The sequence below is a fragment of the Macrobrachium rosenbergii genome, chromosome 36 (assembly GCF_040412425.1).
Source record: "Macrobrachium rosenbergii isolate ZJJX-2024 chromosome 36, ASM4041242v1, whole genome shotgun sequence".
Classification (NCBI taxonomy): Eukaryota; Metazoa; Arthropoda; class Malacostraca; order Decapoda; family Palaemonidae; genus Macrobrachium; species Macrobrachium rosenbergii.
This window is the reverse complement of record NC_089776.1, coordinates 27,092,485-27,113,988: the sequence shown is the minus strand read 5'-3', so window position 1 is coordinate 27,113,988 and position 21,504 is coordinate 27,092,485. Positions and strand designations below refer to the sequence as shown.

General features: G+C 38.0%; 1 protein-coding gene across 12 annotated transcripts in view; it reads left to right on the top strand.

The window, feature by feature from the left end:
* The first annotated feature begins 1,333 nt into the window (after nt 1-1,333).
* The window catches only part of woc (without children), an 88,422-nt gene continuing 68,251 nt past the window's right edge, over nt 1,334-21,504 (top strand). For 4 of the 12 annotated variants that reach the window (XR_010849218.1, XM_067081065.1, XM_067081074.1 and 1 more), the window contains exons 1-5: nt 1,404-1,519; nt 10,214-10,392; nt 13,268-14,667; nt 17,433-17,540; nt 18,464-18,701. Coding sequence is in view for 11 of the 12 variants with exons in the window: in XM_067081065.1 (XP_066937166.1) it covers nt 10,215-10,392; nt 13,268-14,667; nt 17,433-17,540; nt 18,464-18,701 (1,924 nt within the window). In the remaining variant the exon portion in view is untranslated. Of the gene's footprint in view, nt 1,578-10,213; nt 10,393-12,790; nt 12,914-13,267; nt 14,668-17,432; nt 17,541-18,463; nt 18,702-21,504 lie in introns of those variants that run through there. The other 8 variants (XM_067081067.1, XM_067081076.1, XM_067081068.1 and 5 more) reach the window with 7 other exon arrangements.

The window sequence follows — 21,504 nt, the reverse complement described above, 5'->3', positions numbered from 1 at the left end:
AATGAAAGAACGAGAGCTGAAGTTGCCGAGACGAATTGTTTCCGTAAAATAAGAGATGTATGAGAATTTCTGAAAGAGTGAGAAATGTGAGAAACGTAGAAGAGGTGGTGCAAAATCTACTGCAGGTGGGAGTTGAAAGGTAGATTAGAGTAGCCTAACATGGACTTGTCATGTGGAAAGAATGGCAGATGATAGGTTAGTAAGAAAGAATGTGCATTAGATGTGTTAGGAGGGAGGAGGGGAGGACCTAGAAAATGCTGGATAGATGGGAGAATGAGGTATTTTAGAAGAAGGGCCTTAACATCCAAAAACTGCAAGAGTATGTACGTGACAGAAATCAGTGTTTGAAGAGGTATTTGGTGTGGTGCTGCTGAGCTTTCTGTGTAGGTTTTAAAGTGACTGATATTGTGGAAGTGGAAGTTTTCTGCACAGGGGCTCATTGACAATTCAGCAGATGAAGCCTGAATATGGCAGTGCCTATTGTGTTGTGTTTCCTCTGAAGTCAGACACTCCCGTCAGAGGAAACAGCTTAATTTTACAATAATAATAATGAAAATACCTTGGAGATGACACTAAATTACACTTTAATCTGTACTGGCTGCCGCTTTCCTTTCAAAAGGGTTCTAAGGATCATGAACAAGAATTGAAGATGCATATATAAAGATCAAAATAAAAAGACAAAAAACACAGAAGAAACTATACTTGAATGTATTCATGCAAAAGAATCCTAACTCAGAGATTGAAGACGACTGTGACATTCAGATGCTGCAGTAGGGTACAAGGTCTGAGACGAATGGTCAAGGTCTATACGCTCAGTCTAGACCTTGCGAATGGTTATCCCAACCAAGAAAAAATAATAAATTGTATGACACCAAAATATTCAATGACCTTCCACATCAAGATCAGTTACACTTATGAGCATAAAGTTATAGAATAAGATATAGCCAGATTATTTTATAAGATTTCACAAGAAAGAAAAGCGCAGAAAATCTTGTGTCTGCGAAGAAACTAACACAGAAAAACAATGACATAGCAGAACAAATTGTTAAGAATATGTAATAAGCTAACCGAGAGAACTGGCATTTTCAAATGTAATAAATTCAGGTCAATGTCTTTTAAAAATAACTAAGGAAATAGACTGGAAAAAGAGTGCTTGACAAAAGAGTTTTGCTCATTATGAACAAAATTTCCTTGGTCATGCATGTGCATTAAATTGTTTTGATTTAACTGCTGTATTATATTTACGTTTTAACCACATTAAAAAAAGCTTATGAGGACAACCGGACGTCAAAGTCAAGATAACACTGGAAATTTGACAGGTTTCAGACACACGAACATCGCTGTTGCTCTTAGTTGCCCACGAGAGACCCATGTGATGTTTATATATGGCGGCCAATGACGTCAGGATTATTGACCAATCAGAACGTGGAAATCATCTTGTGTATTGAAGGCTTGTGTTATGGCCGCCAAAAAGTTCTCTTACTGAAAGTGACTCTTCTTGATGTGTTACAATTTCTAGGTTAGTTGGACGCAGGTATCATTGTCGAGCAAAGGACGGAGATGTGGGCGAAATGACGGTAACGTATATTCCACCCGTATTTGAGCAGCGGAGAGCGAGACTTTTGTCGTCGAGTGGCGTGTCTCTCTCGAGACTGCAGGCGCACTCCTGCTGTTGTTCTGGCCGCGTCCTTCCTTCGTCAGGAGATTTCTCAGGCGGGTTTTTCGCCGTTGGGCGCTTGGTTGGACATGAATCTGCAGTGGCAAGAAACCCTCTCGTCGGAAATGGCCTCACGCTGCTGCAACCGAAGCGTGTTATGACGAGACTGTATAATAAAGGTGTTTATCCCAGACAAGCTCACTCTAGTCGATGCTTGAAGGCCAGAGCACTCTTAGTAGGAGTGTTAGGTCGACGTGTTAGCATCCGTGACTGCAGGGGCACAACCTAGGGCAAAGAATGGGGTTTATTGGAATAACTGGCTTGACGGGGCCTTGTTCTTTCGTCTAACCTGACTTAGTCCCTTTGATAGGCGTATCGTATTAGGCCTATGGAAGCTTCACCTTTGTATTCCTTACTCATGGCCGTAGGGTGATATTTCGAAAGACGTTGATTTATTACTAAGTCTGACGTTAAACATATTTCCTACGACAGTCGTTGTTAATGCGTCCCTTGGGTAGACAAACTACCCGGGTATTTTTTGAGGGGCACAAACAGACGTCGTCTAAATTGCATAAATCTCAATATAAACAGTCGGAGAAATAGCCAACATGGTTCATTTATGTTAATTGTTATTAAGTACTAAGCAAATTATAAGTTATTTTTAAGATTATTTTTAAGATGGCTCAAGGACAGGTAGTAGGATTTATCCAACGTTACCCTGTCTGACTTGGGCTTTGCTCCTTAAGTAACATAGGTTGCTTTAACCTAACTGACTGTAAGGCCCTTTATCCTGAAAATTAGTGGTAAAGATTATTTTGAAGTCTCCGTACAGGGGGTAGTGCATGGGGTGCACTGTAGGCAGTAATTAAGGTTCTTTGTAGCATCCATTCAGCCCATAGTTCCAGCCCCATTCATGCTCTCTCTCTCATCTTACTTCCCAGCCTCTCCTAACACTTGTTTCATAGTGCAGTTGCAAGGTTTTTTCTCCTGTTACAACTTTAAAACTTTCTATATTCTCAATTCCCCTTCAAGTAATGATTGACCTCATAGGCCCCAGCACTTGGCCCTAGGCCTAAATTTTTTTTATTCCATTCCAATAATTGAAGGGACATTCAGAAACTCATCTGAAGCTAACCTTGCAGACAAGGTCTTGACTGGTAAGGGCCCCCCATTCCCCCTAATCAAATTCATTTCTTGCTATAATGTGGTTCGGATTCCACAATAAGCTGCAGGTCCCGTTGCTAAGTAACCAGTTGGTTCTTAGCCACGTAAAATAAGTCTAATCCTTCGGGCCAGCCCTAGCAGAGCTGTTAATCAGCTCAGTGGTCTGGTAAAACTAAGGTATACTTAACATAGTGCATAGCATTAGGCTCTGTACTTTAAGGTAGGGAGTTATGTAACTGGAAAGCCCATATTCCTTTTCCAGTATGCACATAATTAGCAAATTCAGGCAGAATACGTTAAGAGGATGAGAGGGTTTCAGCCTACTTCAGATGAAGAAAGATATTTAGCATCCATAATATATAAAATATATATTGGTCTTTATCAGTAATTCCTACAGACAAGACAGCCAAAGTAAACTGACTCATTAAAAATTGCTGAAGCCAGAAAATATCTGAGCACTTTAGCATATTATTATTATTATTATTATTATTTATTATTATTATTGTTATTGTTATTGCAAAGATGAACCCTTTTCATATGGAACAAGCCCTCAGGGCCATTGACTTGGAATCCAAGCTTCCAAAGAATACGGTATACAGAAAGATCTTATTAAAAAAGAAAAAATTGACTTGCAAATTAATAAATTGATAAACATGTAAGTAAATTATTAAAATGCAAGGAGAATTGTATTAGGGTAGTAATGCATTACGTCTTTGCTTGAACTTCTGAGTTTCCAATTGCACGACATCCTCAGGGAAACTGTCTGCAGTCCAACAGTGTGAGGAATAAAGGACCTCTGGAATAGAGAAGCTGGACAGCGAGGCATATTTACTGCATATTGGTGCTGTTGTTCAGGAAATCTAGTTACTCTTGGCAGGGAAAGGAGATCGGGGATCAATTGTGAATGTGAAAAATCACTTGAAATACAACTTTTGAAAAATTGACAAGACCATCCGTCAATTCCTAGTCATAACTGCTACTATTAGGAAACAGAAATCTATCACCACATTATAAGAGTTTATATGGTTATAGTTGGTAAAAAAAATAGTTGTTAATTACATATTAAAATTAAAACACTCTAACACAAGAGCACATGAACTGTGCTTGTGCCAAACGGCTGTCATCTTTTGAACTTGCTGAACTTCCAGAAAGTTGCAAAAGTAGACTCTGAAGATGATGCAAGGATCATACCTTTATTGGTAAATGTTTGACATTTCACATGCCCCAAAACAACCATCATTCTGATATTGATTTCTGTGTTAGCAAGGAATTGAAGTATCAGTATTGCTAATATTTTACAGTTCGATCCTATGTAGAAGATGGTGTTTTGAGTAGGCTTTTTCAAAGGAAACATACACGTTGCTTATTGTTTGGTTGTTCCTACACGAATACAAACCTTCGGTCTTTACACATGGATGTTACTTGCAGTGTGAGCTGGGAACGGCTGTTTAACTTTTAAACAAGGTAGTTAACTACCGACGTTAGGGGTGGGACCCCCACCCACCCAGTCAGTAAGCATCCACTTTGCTTTCAGCTGTCATCAGATGTAGACATCTCCTCTGCCCAACAGGACTGTTTGACTTAACTTTGTTTTTGTTTGTAAAATATTTGTGTATACTTATGTTTATATGAGAGTAGTTATGTGTTGCTATTGTGATTATGCAAACCCACGACCTATCTCTGAGCCAAAGAAGAGGAAGCTGTGTGTCAAGAGGCGCTGCCCGGGCACAGACAGACCCTGTAATCTCTTCCTCTCCTCTCTGGAGATTGACCTGTGTGTGCAAGCAGGAGTTGGTCTTCAGTAACAATGTTTTTCCCCAGGACAAAACGAGGTAAAGGAATGATGTTGCTGGGCTCTGTCCAAAGAAGGAAGTTTTTTGCTAGCCTGAACAAATCTCTTGTTGTCTTACGTTAGAATTTAGAGGTTAAATTGTCAGAAAAGACTGCGATCATATTGTCTTTGACTAGATGTTCTGCTTGTGTAAACCATTCCAAACTGCCAAAAGTTGTAGGTTGTTTACCTTCCAACTCCCTGACATCACATGGTTCTTGGATTGGGGGTCATTCTGAGAAACATTTGATGCTCGGGGAGTTGGAAGGTAAACAACCTACAACTTTTGGCAGTTTGGAATTGTCTTATGCAAACAGGACATCTAGTCAGAGACATTACAATTGCAGTCTTTTCCGACAGTTCAACTTCTCGATTCTTACCTAAGATGACAAGAGATTTGTTCAGGCTAGCAAAGAAACTAACTTTTTTGGGCAGAGCCCACCAACCTCATTCCTTTACCTTGTTTTGTTTTAGGGAAAAACATTGTTATTGAAGACCAACTCATCTGAAAGGGCAAGGTCTTCAGTCAGATAGTCTCCTCTTTCCTCAGGTTTGCCAGAAGTTGTGGAACCTCTGGGGAGACCCAGACACCAATCTGTTCACAACTGCCCAAAACACCACTCTCCCAGTTTACTGCCCTGCATATCAGAATCCTCCGGCATGCTCTAGACCTTTATGCTTTTCCTCTGTTTGCTGTATTTTAAGGAAAGACTCAAAAAGTTATGAGCTTTGCAGAACACATGGATGATTTTGATAGCTCGTTGGTAGCCCCAAAGGGAATGGTTCCCCTAACTTCCTTTCCTGGTGGTAGATGTTTCTCATCATCTTCCATTCAGGAAAGACCTTTTCATATAGTTTAATTTGAGAAGATTCCATCAAACTTCCACATGCTTCATCTGACCGCGTGGTGATTGTCATTGTCTGTTACGAGCTAAAGGCATTTCTAGCAATCCTTAAGTCTAGAAGGCCCTCTACTGTTCGACTTATGTATCAATAACAGTGGTCAGTTTATTGATCTTGGTTCTTGTCCAGAGTGATATCCACACCAGTTCACTAGATAGCCTAATTTAAGTCCTGCCATTATCTCTGGTACACAAAGCAGTTTTCTGTCACTACGATCAAAGTTACCGCTTTACATTGCATTCAGTTCTGCATCATGCTGACTGGAATTTTGCTCACGATTTAAAGTTTGAAGAGGTTTTCTATCTTTTTTGCTGGAAATATCAGTCTTCCTATTATGGTTTACGATGAAATTTAGACGTAGTCCTCCAGATTTTAACATAACCTCAGTTTGAGCCTTTTGGTAAGGCATCACTTAAGAACTTTGAAGGCACCATTCTTTTAACTCTTGCTGTGGCAAAGTGTGTTAGTGAGCTTCAACTCCTTTCTTGTATGTGGGCTTTGTTCTAATGGCAACCTCTCTCTTTTCTTTCATTGTTTAGAAGAAAAAAAATATACTAGAAGTGAAAGCCTTTCTCAGATTTGTGACGGTGCCTAATTTAACTGCTTTGGTAGGCAGTGACCAGTTAGAACTCTTAGGGTTTATATTAGTGAGCTTCAAGCCCTTTCTTGTATGTGGGCACTGTTCTAGTGGCAACCTCTCTCTTTTCTTTCATTGTTTAGAGAAAAGTCCTTCCCAGATTTGTGACAGTGCTTAATCTAATTGTTTTGGTAGGCAAGGAGGAAGTAGTTGTCATATATCCAGTTGGAACTACTAAGTGTTTATCTGGACTGGACAGATGAAAACCTTTAAGAGGAGGAGTTAAGTATTTATCTGTGGTATTAGGAGACCAAATGCTCCAATGTCCAAGAATACTTAAGTCAATGCACACACAGTTGATTCCTGAGCTTTTGATATTTTTGAAATTATCTTCATGGCTTCCGTACCATAAGCACATCTTTATTTCCTTTAAAACCTTTCTCTAGAGAAGGTTGTCATGCATTTCAGGGGAGATATAACTGTTATTGACTCATATTATTTGCGAAATGTTCAAATTTAGCATGAGGTGTTAAGCCTTTACCCCTATCGTTGTGGCGGGGATGCTTTCACCGGAACAAAATAGTGATCCCAACCTTGCTTTCTATCTGAAATCCTGCTATTGAATTTTAGGAGCATGAGGGTACACATTGGTGTATAGGAGTGCACCTTCATATAGAAGGTGGTAGTTGTCTTTAGTTTTGAACTGTCGGTTATGGGCTTTCGACTCGGGTACAGGAGTCACTAGTTCTCTATGAGATAGGGTCCTTTTTTCTCTGTGAGGATCCTCAGACAAGTCTCGCTACGAGGGCCTTACACCCTGTTGTGGTTCCAATGTCTGGCAACAGTACTTGCCAGTAAGGACCACACAGGCAGGAATGTTGAGAAGCTTTTTTCCCCTCATTAAAAAGCTTGTAGTTCACTTGACTGAACATTGTTTCTCTGGCCACACTAACCCACCAGCCTCATTCTATGTGGTAGTCAGCTAACTTTAATAGTAGGTAAGATTCATCCCAAATAATAATTTTCATGTTAAAATTAATTACTGTACAGTAGTTGGATATTTACCTACTGTTAAAGTGGAAACCCACCCAGCCTCCCCACATCTTAGTGGGTGGTCATGAAGAATTCTGATGAACGTAAACATTCCAGTGCCACCTTGGAAACAGGTGATTACAGAGACAGTCCTAGCGGGTTACCCAAACGATATTTTTTTTTATTTTGTATGCTGATGGCACCTGTGGCGCGAAGATATGAGCTAACTAATTTTATCATGAAAATTATCATTATAAGTTCAGAAAAGCCAAAAATATTTTTAAAAATTGATATGCATTAAAGACAGCTGTAATGAATTAAACTTGGTACTGATTGCTTTTAAAAAATTCATGATAAATGAGAGAAAAGAGATATCCAATTTCTGTATACACACTGTAAAAGTTAGTAAATTGCCTTTCCATTCATATGAAATTCATTACTATTTGAGCCACATACACCACGAAGCTCATTAAAAAAAATGTAAACTCTTAAGTGTCATAAGTTCACCAAATGGACTAATGGTTTATGTCACTTTTTAAAACTAAGTTTGCCATAAATCAGAATGTAAATCCAGTCTCCGTGACTACAAAAAACATCCTTATGTACCATATTCAATTTCTTTGTTTTGTGGATATTTACGATTAATGGTTAATGACTATTTTTGTCACCATAATCTCAAAAGGTTGAGCAATTGCAGTTATATATCAAGTACACTTGTCTACAGTTGACAGTATAAAAAAGCACAGGTCCCTTTGAACTTCAGTTGTTTCTGGATACTAATGGGTTAGGTTCCTCTTATTTCCTTAGAAGGCTCGTATTAATCATGACAGCAGAGATACGGGTACTCTAAGGAAAATGGAGGGGATTTTGAACAGCCTTAATTACAAGATAGTAAGATTCTGGCCAATGGAATCAAGATAGTAAGATTCTGGCCACTGGAATGTGTAGGATAGATTATAATACAAAAGAAGTTGCAGAGAAGGATAGTAACCAGAGGCTGGAAAAATGACAGATGGTATGGAAGTTTGTTGAAAAATGTGGGGAAGCAATTAAAAAAAATAGTTGATAAGAAGCAGCAGAATGAAGACAAGCAGATGGGCCTAAAATTAAGGAGAAATTTTATACATAAAGATCCAGATAAGAGGGATATTTAGCCAGAAAGTGCCTGAGCCAGACAGTACTGGTGAGAAGTTACTTTGTGCCTGACCCCGTAAAGTAATAAATCTCATTCGAAAACCTTGTTATTGATGATGGTTTTCCAAAGTACTGCAGCTCTTCGTGGGGCTAGTTGGTAGAGCTGTGGACTAGCACTCGCTAGGCCCGAGTTCAAGTCTCCGGCCGGCTGATGAAGAGTTAGAGGGATTTATTTCTGGTGATAGAAATTCATTTCTCGCTATAATGTGGTTCGGATTCCACTATAAGCAGTAGGTCCTGTTGCTAAGTAACCAGTTGGTTCTTAGCCACATGAAATAAGTCTAATCCTTCGGGCCGGCCCTAGGAGAGCTGTTAATCAGCTCAGTGCTCTGGTAAAACTAAGGTATACTTAACTTTTTTCCAAAGTACTGTATTACCTTTGCCGACAAAGTAGGAAGGAGTATCATACTCGACTGCATGTCCTTGAGATGTCTCAGAAAGTTACTGTTTGAATTCATTGAGTCAAGTTTTTGTGTGTGTGTGTGTGTGTATTTTACCAGTGAAGTTAGATGGAGGGTGTGTAATTTTTCAGCGTGTAAGGTTTCTTGTGGTCCAGACAACCATTTGAGCTTTGTTGAAGAGTACTGTATATTTAATTAGGGGTTGATGTTGGTGGCAGTATATGTTTTATGTGCTTTCTAGTTCGGGCAATAATAGTACAGTAATAATAATAATATTATTATTTTTATTTTTATTTTACAAGGGGATAGATTATTCTGCTTGTCTGTATGTGTGACCATATGCTTGGCGAATAGTGTAATGTTGTTCTCCTACAATTTAATGTACCTCCCATTTTGTCTATCAAAATGAGAAACCAACTCTTTAAGGAAACTTCCATTGCCTTTCAGCCTTGTAAAACAATAACTCAAATCCGAACATCAGATAATTATAGTGAATTATATTTTGATTATTACAGTATTACAGTAGTACCATTTTTAATTATTGATGATAAAATGAGCCAGAGAAAACTATTGAGTAAATTTGTGAAAAAAGAATTGAACAACAGATGTTAAGGGACCCGTCCGGCGACCCATGGGGTCCGGAAACCCATTTTGGGTTTATGACAGTTTTGGGTAGGAAAACCACTCTACTTTAAGTTTCAAACAGTTTTTTTTATGAAAAATGTATAAATCATGGCTAAAAAGGCTTTATTCTACACTTATCTATGCCCCCTCTAGTGTGCCGGGTTGCGCAAGCAACGCTAATCCCGTAGGGAAACTTTTTCTGTCCTAAGTACCTGAAAATTTTTTCTATAGTGTTCCCTAATTTAGAAATACGTTTTCTATCAATAAACTCAAAGTTTTCTTTGAATGATACTAGTTGGGTAAACAACAGTAAAGATAGGCTAGTAAGGCAGGTTCTGTTCATTTCTTCGTCTTTTCGTAAATATTTATAATGGTTTTGTGTCATTATCATATTGATAGTAGCATAATGGAGATGATATTCAAATAAGCTAAAAGTGTGAAATGTGGTCAGTGATGAAGAAAGAAAAGTGTAAAATGGTTATGCCCACTTGCATTGTCTGTCTGGGATTGTCATCTGCTCACAGTGTCGTCTGTTCGTTGTTTTTTTTTTTTTTCGTCTGCTCATAAATAGATCAATATTTTGTTTTGAAATGTATGTTGAAAAAGTATCAGGTATCTGAGACAGTTGTCAAGTAATCGAAATGTGTCAAATTTGCCCCAAAATGAAGACAAATGCAAGTGTATTTTGCTTCCCTAATGTCGTAGCCTAAGATGGCTACGTCGTCTGTTTGTTTGTCGTCAATAGCCCCGTATGGAATCGTGATTATGTGTTTCCCTTTCCTTTTTCTTTTCATTTTTATTCCTAGTTATTTGTTTTCATTATGTTCCAGAATGCCGAGGTTGTCAAAGAAACGGTATTTATATCAGCAAAGGGCTAGAGTCATGCGTGCTCATTCTAGGAAAGATGCATCATTGCTGTCTGCCCTTCCCCCTCCTGCTACCCCAGGTACATCAGCTGATATCGTTACCCCTAGTGCATCAGCTGATATTGTTATCCCTATTACATCAGGTGATTATTTTGAAGAAGTTTCAAATGACTTTAGGTGTTGCACTTGATTTGGAAAAGAAAACTGTGAGCAGTTTAGAAAAAAAGAACAAAAATTATAGAAGTTATGCAAAAAGAAGGAATTGAAAAGGAAGTTACTGGCAACACTTCTTCCTCTCGTATGAGGACATTAGAAAGTGATGTGCTGAAATCAGTGTTTAGTGAGAATGTGAGGTTGTGTAATAAAAAAAAAGGTAATAGACAATGTCAAGGAAAGTTAGAAATGAGTTTTGAAGATAATTGTGGAAATACATCTGTCATTGTTAGTTGTAAAGTGTGCGATTGTAGAAAAATCTATCGCCCCAAGTGATAGATTTTTTTCTTTTTCTCGTTTTTTCAAAACTTAAGATTTTCGGAAAAAAATTATATCTTTTTTGTTTATTGACCGATTTTTGTCATTCAAAAACCAAATAATAGAACATTAAAATGTCTAAATATTCATTACACAAAATTTTGAATTTTGATTTTGACCTATTGAAATTATCGATAAAAAAACCACAACTATGTAAAAAATATATAATAAAAAAAAAAATTTCAAAAACAGGTTTTGACGTAGAAAAAACCTATTTTTGGTAGTCGCTGTTGAGTCCTCAAGGAGTTACCTTCCATAGTCTGCCAGAGCTCCATGGTGACCAAAATAATATCAAAGAATTCTCTTCTAGTTGGTCTTTTGGCCAGGTATTGTGTTGTATTGATTAACATTATAACACATGATGGAGTATATAATGGACTCAAAGATGAGAGGGCACTTTCCCTTATCTTCAGCGAAGCTGAACCCAGTTTTTCCAACGTCAAATAACCTGCAAGAAAGAGAAGTGACTATTGCGCATGCGCACTATGATTTTTAAATAGAGGAAATTATCTTTCAAATGGTTTTTAAATGAGAAAAATCGGTTGAAAAACAAAAAAGTACATCGAAATTAAAAAAACCCCGTTTTCCCATAAGGTTAATGTAAGTGGTCGCCCCCCTTAATCAAGTTAGGTGTTTACTGTTATGACTGCAGTAACTACAGGCCAATCTCTAATCTCTGTTCTCCCTGTGCTTTCTAGAGTTGCTGAAAAACTATTTTTAAGCCACTGTATTACAGTATGTGGAATCTAAAGGATTGTTAGCTGACAGTCCAGTATGTGTATAGGAAGCAGCTAGGTACCTGCGATGCTCTTTTAGACTTTACTTGCCATTCACAAGGGAACCTTGATACGGGTTTTGAGTGCAGAGTAAGTCAAATAGATTTTAGTACTGCTTTTGATTTAGTAAATCACAAGGCACTTATATATAAACTTCAGAATCTTGGAGTGGGTGGGTATGTTTTAGGATTATCTCAAGATATCCTGAAAGGTAGGCAGCAGCGAGTTGCTGTGGGCGGGATCTTTAGTGAACCAAGACCTATTTTGTCTGGTGTTCCACAGGGTAGTGTTCGTGGTCCACTGTTAATTTTATTGTATACAAGTGATATGGTTGTTGGCCTGGAAAACAAGATACTTAGTTCAATATGCTGATGATGCAACACTTGTGGGTGTAGTAAAGTTTCCACTTATGAGAAATGAAGCACCCCTCACCCTCAATTGGGACGTGGACCAGATTAGTGGATGGTGTGGTCGGTGGGGTATGAGGCTGAACTCCAGTAAAACAAACACACTATTCATTAGCAAATCTCATACAGATTTCCCACCCCATCCTCCTCTTCAGGTGGATGGAACTTTGCTGAATAAGTCTGAAGCTTTTAACTATTCTAGGTGTAACTTTTGAATCACATCTACCATAACTTTTGAGAAACGTGTGATGAAAGTTTCTGCAGATGCCACATGAAAGTCAGGTATTGTTCGTAAGGCCTCATATACTGTATTTATAAGTGATAAAATCGATGCAACATGTTGTTTTTGCTTCCTTTACTAGAATACTGTTCTCTGGTGTGGATGTCTGCTTCTGCCAGAGATTTGTCTCTTTTAGTTAGAGTTGTTCGGGTGGTAGGTTTCTAGGTTTCTGTTTCCTGACAGCAGCAGTTATGAATTGGACCATGGACGGATGGTCTCTTGTTTGTCACTTCCTCACAAGTTGTATTGCAACAGAGATCTTTCACATTCATAATTAATCCATGATCCCCTTTACCTGCCAAGAGCAACCAGATTTGCTGAACAGCAGCACCAAGATGCAGTAAATGTGCCTCACTGTCAAACTTCTCAGTTCCAGAGGTCTTTTACACCTCACACTGTTGGACTGTGGAACAGCCTTCCAGAGGATGTCGTGCAACTGGAACTTCAGAAGTTCACGCAAAGATGCAATGCATTACTGTCCTAATACTATTCTCCTTGGATTTTAATACATTTTTATCTATTTATTAATTTATTTTTTCTTATTTAATAGGTGTGATCTCTTCTTGATGTATTTCCTTTTGCCTCTTCTCACTTCTTCCTGACGAACACCATATTCTATGGAAGCCTGAATTTTAAGTGAATGCCCCGTGGTCTTGTTCCACATGAATACGTAGGTTTCATCTTCTGAATGCTAATAATAATGATGATAATAATAATAATAATGACAAATTTTATACTGTATTGTTACAAGGGAAGTAAAACCATTTTATATAGATTATTAAAACAATGGCATAGAAAATAGCTGATGTACCTACCTTAGATTGTGTTTTTGTTGGGGGGGGGAATTGTTTAGGAGTACATAATAGTTTATTTTGGGTATTACCATGAGGTATTACTGTATTGTATACAGTGTTGTCTTTTGATATGTTTGTTTAAAATTTAGAAAGTTTTGAAGGCATAATAGCCATCACACTACGTAAACCATAAATGATTTAGTCCTTATGTATTTTTTTTATTTTTGCAGGAAAATTTGGCCTGAAAGATCTGAACACAATGGATGAATCCCAGCCCGAAAACATGGAAGTAGACCCCCCTGAAGAAAATAACATCACCAGCAAGAGTGCCAGTAGTGGTGACAGCAATAGAAAGGGACCACAGAACACAAACAGTGAATCAAATAACTTGGATATGGAAACAGATGCTGTAAATAACACAAGTGATGTGGAAAACTGTGAGAAATCCAGTCAAAGTGTGAAAACCGGTGAGAGTGAAAAAGAAGTCAATCACGAAGTCAATGATAGCAATTGTCATTCAAGTGAGCAGAAAAGTCAGGAAGATTCAAATGACAAAGAAGGTAGTAAAAATGGGCACAGTAACTCTCCTGCAGACTCTTCAGGTAGCCCAGAACAGAGAAAAGAAAGTTCCCCAAACAGGACAGACGATGAAAACGAGGGAGAGAAAAGTGATGTTGCAAGAGATGACGAAACTCTTGTGGATGGTGAAGATTCTCAGCCTTCTGGTACTAAAGAAAACAGCTCTGATGACAAAGTCGAATCGGGTGAAACTGGTTCTGATTTGGCTGAAGAGAAGGAGGAGACATCTAGTGATAAGAAAGACGAAGCAGCTAGTCGTGATGGGGTTGAAGAGGTGGAAAAGGAGGGAGCGAATGACATCGAAGAGATCCCTGTCTATAAGAAGCCTGCAGAACTCATTGATCTTGAAGATGATGATGGTAAAAACTCGAAAAAAGTGTCAGCAGAAAAAGAGGGCACAGAAGAGGAGAGCACTACTGAAGACGGCACGAAAGACACGGCAGCAGATGATACCTCGAAAGACACCAATACTGAAGATAACTCGAAGGACAATGCTGCTGAGGATAGCTCAAAAGATAGTACAGGTGAAAGCAACTCGAAAGGTTTAAAATTAAGATCTCTAGCTTCTTTAGTTGACACATCTGAAAGTGATTCTGCAGAAGTAGGGAGAAGTGATGCACACCCCTTGAAGAGTGGTTCCCTCGTGCCTAATCCAGAAGCTTTTGGAGCCATAGGAGAGATTGTAGAACACAAAGATATGTTTTTTGACCCAGATGCTGGGGGATTACCCTTACGTATCTCCAATGTTGTGGGAGGTGAAGATTGCATCACAGGCCTTGCAATGGATGACGATAGAGATATGTTTTCTAGTATTCAGATTGCGTCTGTAACTACACTGATTGATCCTATTAGTCCAGAGGATCCGAATAAAGAGAATGTAGATGCAACTGAAGATGTAGACATGGAAAAATCTGAAAATGCCAACTTAGAATCTTCAGAAGAATCTGGTATCAAAATTGTTAGTGCTGAAAGTTTGGCTTCCAAAGAAGAAGATAATGAAAAAGCTAATGATTCTTCTGGTCCTAAACTCCGTATTAGCAGTGCTGTTTCGGTAAGTAGTTTGTGTTCTTGTATTAGTAGAATAAGAGGTTGTGATATATTTTGTAACTAGAATAAATAACTACTTTAGGATAAATGAGCAGAATTATCATTGTGGTAGTAACAATTTTTTAAAAATCTTTTAATCACTGTTGGTCACTATTGTAATAGCTGTCATTACAAGTGATGTCAACTCATTTAAGACTACAGTGATAGCTCAAACATTTGCGAGGTTAGGTTACAGAACCCGTCGTGGATCAGGAGGAATCATGTTTTTTATGAGTCACTAAAAATGCTGATAAATGGTTAATTTCATTGAAAACGTTAGCTTAATATTACCCTTAAAGAAAAATAAATAGTTGACGTAAAAATAGAGTACAGTATTGCCATTAGTAATGGGTATTTGCCACACTAGAGCATTTACAGTACGCTATACCAATGTTACCCCTATACTAATTCATTGGCTGCCTTTCCTTATGCACTCACAGTAAGGTAAAACCAAGTAACGAATGGGACTGTAAACTTAATGACTGACATTTTCTTTGTCATTGTTAGGAATGTAAACTAGGTAAACGTCATATGTCACAGAAGTCATATAACGAAGGTACAATTCAATAAAATAAAGAAAACATGTAGTATGTACTGTACATGGAGGGTGCTGTACAGTTATTCATGGAGTCTATGTCATTGCCCAGACCCGATACAGTATACATTTGCTATGAACACTAGCAGAAAATTTGCAATTTTTGTGTTGAATTTATGTTAACATTTATTTACTATTACAGAATAGTAAATTAACTACAGTATTTTCTAATAATTATATAACCATTAGTGTTCCAAAAAGAATAAACTTTTTGAATGGGTATTGCATCTTGTAAAGGCACAGTACAGTACTTTACATAAAAAGGAACGTTTCCATAGGAAAACAAAGTTTTTTCGAAGGAATTTCTTAACTAATTTAACTTTCCCCAAAACAGCAGATTTTTCTTTAACAAAATTTTTCTTACAGATTTTACACTTAAAAGCATGAAAACTTACAAAGTACTTGAAAAATGAAACATTAAGACTTCTGCAGGGCTTTTTCGCAAATTTTGCACATCTGTGAAAAAATTATGGATGCAAGTTAGTTAGGTACCAATGAAAATTTCGTGAATCCAGAAACACAAATGCACGAGGTATGACTGTAAACCATACACCTCAAACTAGTGAAGATTTTTGACAGCTTATAGATACATCTGTCATTTCACTTGGGATTCAAGATCACACACTCTTTACTTCATGAATAGAACAAAGAAATTAAAATTGAATGTCCAGGGGGTTACTACTTTTAAATGCTTGTTAGTGTGGGACTCTTATGTTAGCTAAGTTTTCCAACCTCTTTAATATTATTGCTTTCTGGCATTATCATTCACCACTTGTTTAAGACAAGATCATTTTTGGGAAGACCTTTTGAGAGTCTAGAAATGTCGTCCATGGGTCTTTATGAACTATTTTATTTTGAATAATTGTTAAGACAAACTGGATATTTCAATAAAACTGAATATTTCAGAAATGTCAGTCCATGGGTCTTTTTGAACTCATTTGATTTTGAATAACTGTTAATGATAATAAACTTGTATTTAATATTTTTTAAATTTTTAATTACAGGTTTAATACAGCTACAGTATGTTCAAAACGATAATTATAATAAAACTTTTTTATTATAATGTATCTAATTACAATAGATTGCATATTAATGTATTATCATCATATTCTATAATATGATGGTATATAGAATACTGTATAAACATTGCAGTCATGCACCATTTATATTCTGGTTATGTTCACTTTTCAAATTTTCAGTTGATTGAGTACTATCGACATCCACATTGCTGTTAGCTGCTAGATGAAACATAATTCGTTGATAAAGCTTTCTTGTAAATTAAGAAAGTTGAGTTTAAAAAATGCAAATTACTTTGCTTATAAATGCAGTAAAACTTTAAATGAATTAAGGGTGTGATTTTGCCAGTTTTGGAGCCTGCATGTTATTCATTTTTTTCTACTGCAGCTTAAATTTAGTTGTATACAGTATTGTACTTTCTTTAGACCATCTTCTCCATTGCATGAGGGATGAATAAAAATGTATTTTATTTTCACTGATGGAAGTCACTCTTGTGATTTAGGAAGTTTAAATAAGTTGACAACTGTATTGCAACTTAATAATCGTGTGATAGGTATGGTAGTGGTATTGGAAAACAGTTGTTTCTCAATTGTACGAATTACTAAGTGGTTGTTAATTTTAAGAAATAGTATAATGAATTGTTAGACCAGCCTGGTTGAATGTATGACAGTTTGCATATAGCATACTGAACTTAAGCTTCCAGGCATATTACTTAGTCAAAAGCTAACTTGGATGTAAATTGTAATATCAATGGAATCTACTGAAACAGACAGGCATGGGAAGCATAGCCTTAGTATAATCTACTGAAATGAAACTTCCACATTAAGCATAGTGAGTTACAATCTACTGAAAACACACTTGCACAATACATGTTTTGGCGACATAATTTTATGGGCTGCATACAGGAGAGTAAACGATACACAAGTACATTTGAGTCGTACATATTTTTTTTTTTTTGTTAGAAATAAAATGTGCTAGTGTAATCGTGGAGTACATGTAATCTTCAGTTCCAAATTCTGACAACCGAAACAGCTGACTCCAAAGGTTTTGGATAAAGGATTTTGGACCTGTGTTTAATTTTGTTATTTTGATTAAAATACTTTATTTTTTTATAACAGGAGATAGCGAAAGATATAGGAGTTAAAGATTCATCTGCTCAAGCAATTGTTTACCATATTCTTCGTAGTATTCTTACCATGCCAAGGGTTTGCATACAGTGTGGGAAGGTAAGCATTATACTGCAAGGTACAGTTCTGCTTTTGTGAGGTTTCCCCTTAATTTTCAAACAGGTCTCATTTTATTTTTGCCAAGAAAAAAAAAAAAGGCTTATCCTAGAATGTCAGTGAAGTTTGTTATTCTAAGAATAAGACTCCTCTACTTACTAATGAGTTATGTTCCAAAAGGCTTTTTGCATCTTGAATTGTTCGCAAGGCCAACTTGATGTAAGCAGGCCCAATATGTACAGTACTGTTTATGTTTTTTCATACAAAAAACCATACTAGTACTGTACTGTATTTTATAGAATATTTTATTAATATGAATGATATATAAAACATAAAGACATTAAGTATATATAAAACCTAAATACATCAAGCAAATTATGATGATAATACATTAAAGTACAGTATTAATTTATGATCACAGTTGTTCATATCTCTGAAAGTTTATAAGTAGAGGAGCATCTGTACATGGTTATTTTTGTTGAAGAGTGGGTTTGGACTTTTGCTAATATGTAGAAGACAATGAACACTAAAGCATTAGGTGAAGATTATTTGTGTCCTTGCATGATAGAAATGGGAGTAGTGAAAGTTACTAATTATGTTTATTCCATTCTAATATTTTTGAATCTGAAGGATTTCATAGTAGTTGAGAATTTATTAAAAAAATTGTCACTAATATCTTATGAATATTAATCTGAATTAATAAAATTTTAGTAATAGGGTAATCAGTGATAGAGCCATGTTTTATGAGTTTTTGGTAAGAATCTAGTTCAGAATTAACAGTAATTGGTGCCAAAAGTTTAAGATGAAGATCTCTAGTTTTTGTGCTAAAATGAAGGGGTCACTGTTCATGATCTAGCTAGTACCGCTTTCTACCAGTTTATGTTAGTTTGTCTGGCTGCATATTAACAAAACCTTCGTATTTTCAGAAAGTAAAATGTGACTTCCGTATTACTAAAAAGGGAGAGCATGGTACTTTCTCCTTCATCTGTAGCAGTGATTGTCGTAATAACTTCGTGAACAACCTCAAACCCACTGAGTGTGTAGAGAAACCACGGCTTATCTTTGAGAAGCTTTGTGGCATGTGTCATAAGGACTTGACTACACAACCAAGAAGTGGACAGTTTTCTTGGGAAACTAGAGAATTCTGCTCAGAAGACTGCTTAAGTAAGTAAAGATAAATTATTGTTTGCAGGCAGTTAATATTTTTGGGTAATCGTCATTTGGTCGATTTGTCAAACTGGGTATTGTACAGGTAATTCCATTTGCCATGAATCCTTCAGTTGTATATATGTAACTTACCCAGTAATTACTTAGCTAAGAGTTTCTAAGTTGATGGCAGCTTCAGTTTTGAAAATCGTGGTAGAGATAGTCTTTTGTTCATGTAGATGACTAACCCCACCCACTTTTGAGGTAAGAGAGAGAGGAACAACTCAGCCAAGAGCTTCACTTTTGTTTTTGCCGGCTTAACAGCAACACAGCATTAAGAGAGCAGCTTGATTTTGGTTTTCGGCTTGAGATTCTTACCTTTCGGTGATGTATTTTCGGCTGCGGTAGCCTTCGGCTTTCATATTTGAATTAGTTGACAGTGTTTTTCCTGATGTTTGACTATTGTTTTCCTAGGAGATTTACTTATTTTGACTTGGTTAGCTAATACCTATGTCAGAGTCTAGTGCATTGAGTATTAGGTATTGCAGCAGAGGCTGCAATACTTGCTTGACTAAAGCATGTTATGACTCACAGACTTTATGTACACATGTAGAGGACAACTTTTTTCAATTGACTTGAAATGTGAGGAATGCTGTGAATGGGATGAAAAAAATGGAAAACTGTAGCTTCTCACTTAAGTTGGAAAGGGATTGTAGAAGGAAAGCAGCTTTTAGAGCTGAAGTTAAGTTAGCAACTCAAGACATGACTCAGGAATCTAGTGATGTTTCCTATTATCTCTTCTCCTGCTAAAGTAATCTCTCCTATTTCTAGTCCTCCTCCTGTACACCAATCTCTGCTCCTGGCTCCCATGCTCCTGACCCGGATTGCTATGCCAGCTTTGAATCAAAATTTTATAAGTTTGATATTCTTGCTAGCACAGTGACACAGTTGGGTGAATCAATGCGTGTCCGTGTGGACAAATACAGTGAAAAGGATGCAAGTGAAATGTTAGTGGAGGAGGTGGCTACCCGTCCCACCGACTCTCTTAGGCAAAGGTCACTGCCATACTCCCCCAGCCCTGGGAGGAGGCATACTGGAGGCCCAAAGGAGGTTGGTGGGGTCTGCCCATGGGTAGTCGCTCCCCCGCAGTTGCACCTGTGACGTCTCTGGTATCAACAAAAGACAGCCGTTGGAAAGGCGTGTCTGGTGTTCATCATTTGTTGTCCAGTTCGGGAGATTCTAGCCATACTCATGGGCGCCAGTTGAGATTCACAGATGAATCTCGCCCATTGAAAAGAAGTGCGTCGCTCAGGGATCAGTCCCCTCCATTGTACAGCAAGAGGTTCAGGGAACAGCCTGATAGTCCACAACCATTGTGCAGCAAATGGGACAGTCCTGAATGTTGTTTGCAGTCTGTAGCTCCCAGGCCTTTGTCAGTGTCCCACAAATGCTCTAGTTCTTTGTCCAAGAGAGGCTCTTCTCGTGATCATTCACATTCTTCATCTGAGCACCCAGCCGGGAATGAGGAGCACCCACTTGGGGGTGAGTGGCCATTGACATCCGAGCGCCCATTGGCGGCTGAGCGCCTGCTAGTAGCTGAGCGCCCAGTAGAGAAGAAGCCCCCAGTGGCACCACACACCTCTAGTTCCCCGAGAGGCCTTCGGCACCGATATGCTCTTCCATGGTTGAGTTCCCGGATTGTTTGGCGCCCGCTCCTCTTTTGTTGTCTTCTTCATTGAAGCACCCAGTGTCTTCACTGTCTCACTTGACTTCACAATTCCGTCAGGGAAAATGGATTTGACAACTGGTTTGGACCCTTTCTTGGTACCACTTCAGAAAAAGTTGGATATTTTGGGTATTCTTAAGAAGTCTAGCTCTTCGTCTGCAGTAGCGTTCGAAGATCCTTCACTGTCCCCGATTTCATTGGTAGAAGAGTGTTTAGGACAGCACTCCATCCTGTCTGCTTATGCTGCTTTGCTGAATTATTTGTTTGACAATTTTCCGGATTTCTTCTCACCAGCATCTCCCTCTTCTCCGGCTTCCTCATTTATTATGAGTAACCTGCCTGGTGATTCGTCTAGACTTCCGAAAGTGGTTTTATCATCCTCGTCTAAGAAGGCTATGGGGGAAGTGGATAACTGGCTTTCAGAAAGAAGGCGTCAAGGCAAAGTATGTTTTAGTATTCTGCCGTCTTGTCTCTTGGCTAGAAGGTATCGGTCGTATGCTACTGGAGAAGCTCCCTCCTTGGGAGTGGCTACCTCCTCCCAAGGGTGCTTCTCCGGACTCATCGATTTGACCCGTAGGTCGGCCTTTGCTTTGGCAAAACTATGTTCTCTGCATTGGAGATGGACCATTTACTGAAAAACCTGTTGAAAGTATTTGAGGTCTTTAGTTTTTTGGATTGGTCCATAGGGCCTTAGCAAAGAAGATGAGAGGTTCGGATCTTCCTCAAGATATTGTGCCTGATTGGTGTAGTGTTCTATCCTGTGCGGATAAGGTGGTCAGAGATGATTCACTGGAGATATATTCCCTTTATGCCATGGGGATCCTGAAAAAGAGAGCGCTCTTGGTCTCCTTTGTATCTAAGGGTGTGACTTCTTCGCATAAGTCAGCACTAGGATGGAGTCATTTTTTAATGTTCACTTGATATAGGATTCGTGGGATACTGTTATTATTAATTTTCTTTTCTTTTCTGTGCTACCTTCCCTTGAGTCTTCATAAGGTCAGTTTTTTTCCCTGTGCCAGAGGAAGGGTCAGTGCCCCTGCTTTTTTCTTTTTTTCGTCCTTGGCACATCCTTTCTTACTCCCTCATGGCTTGGAG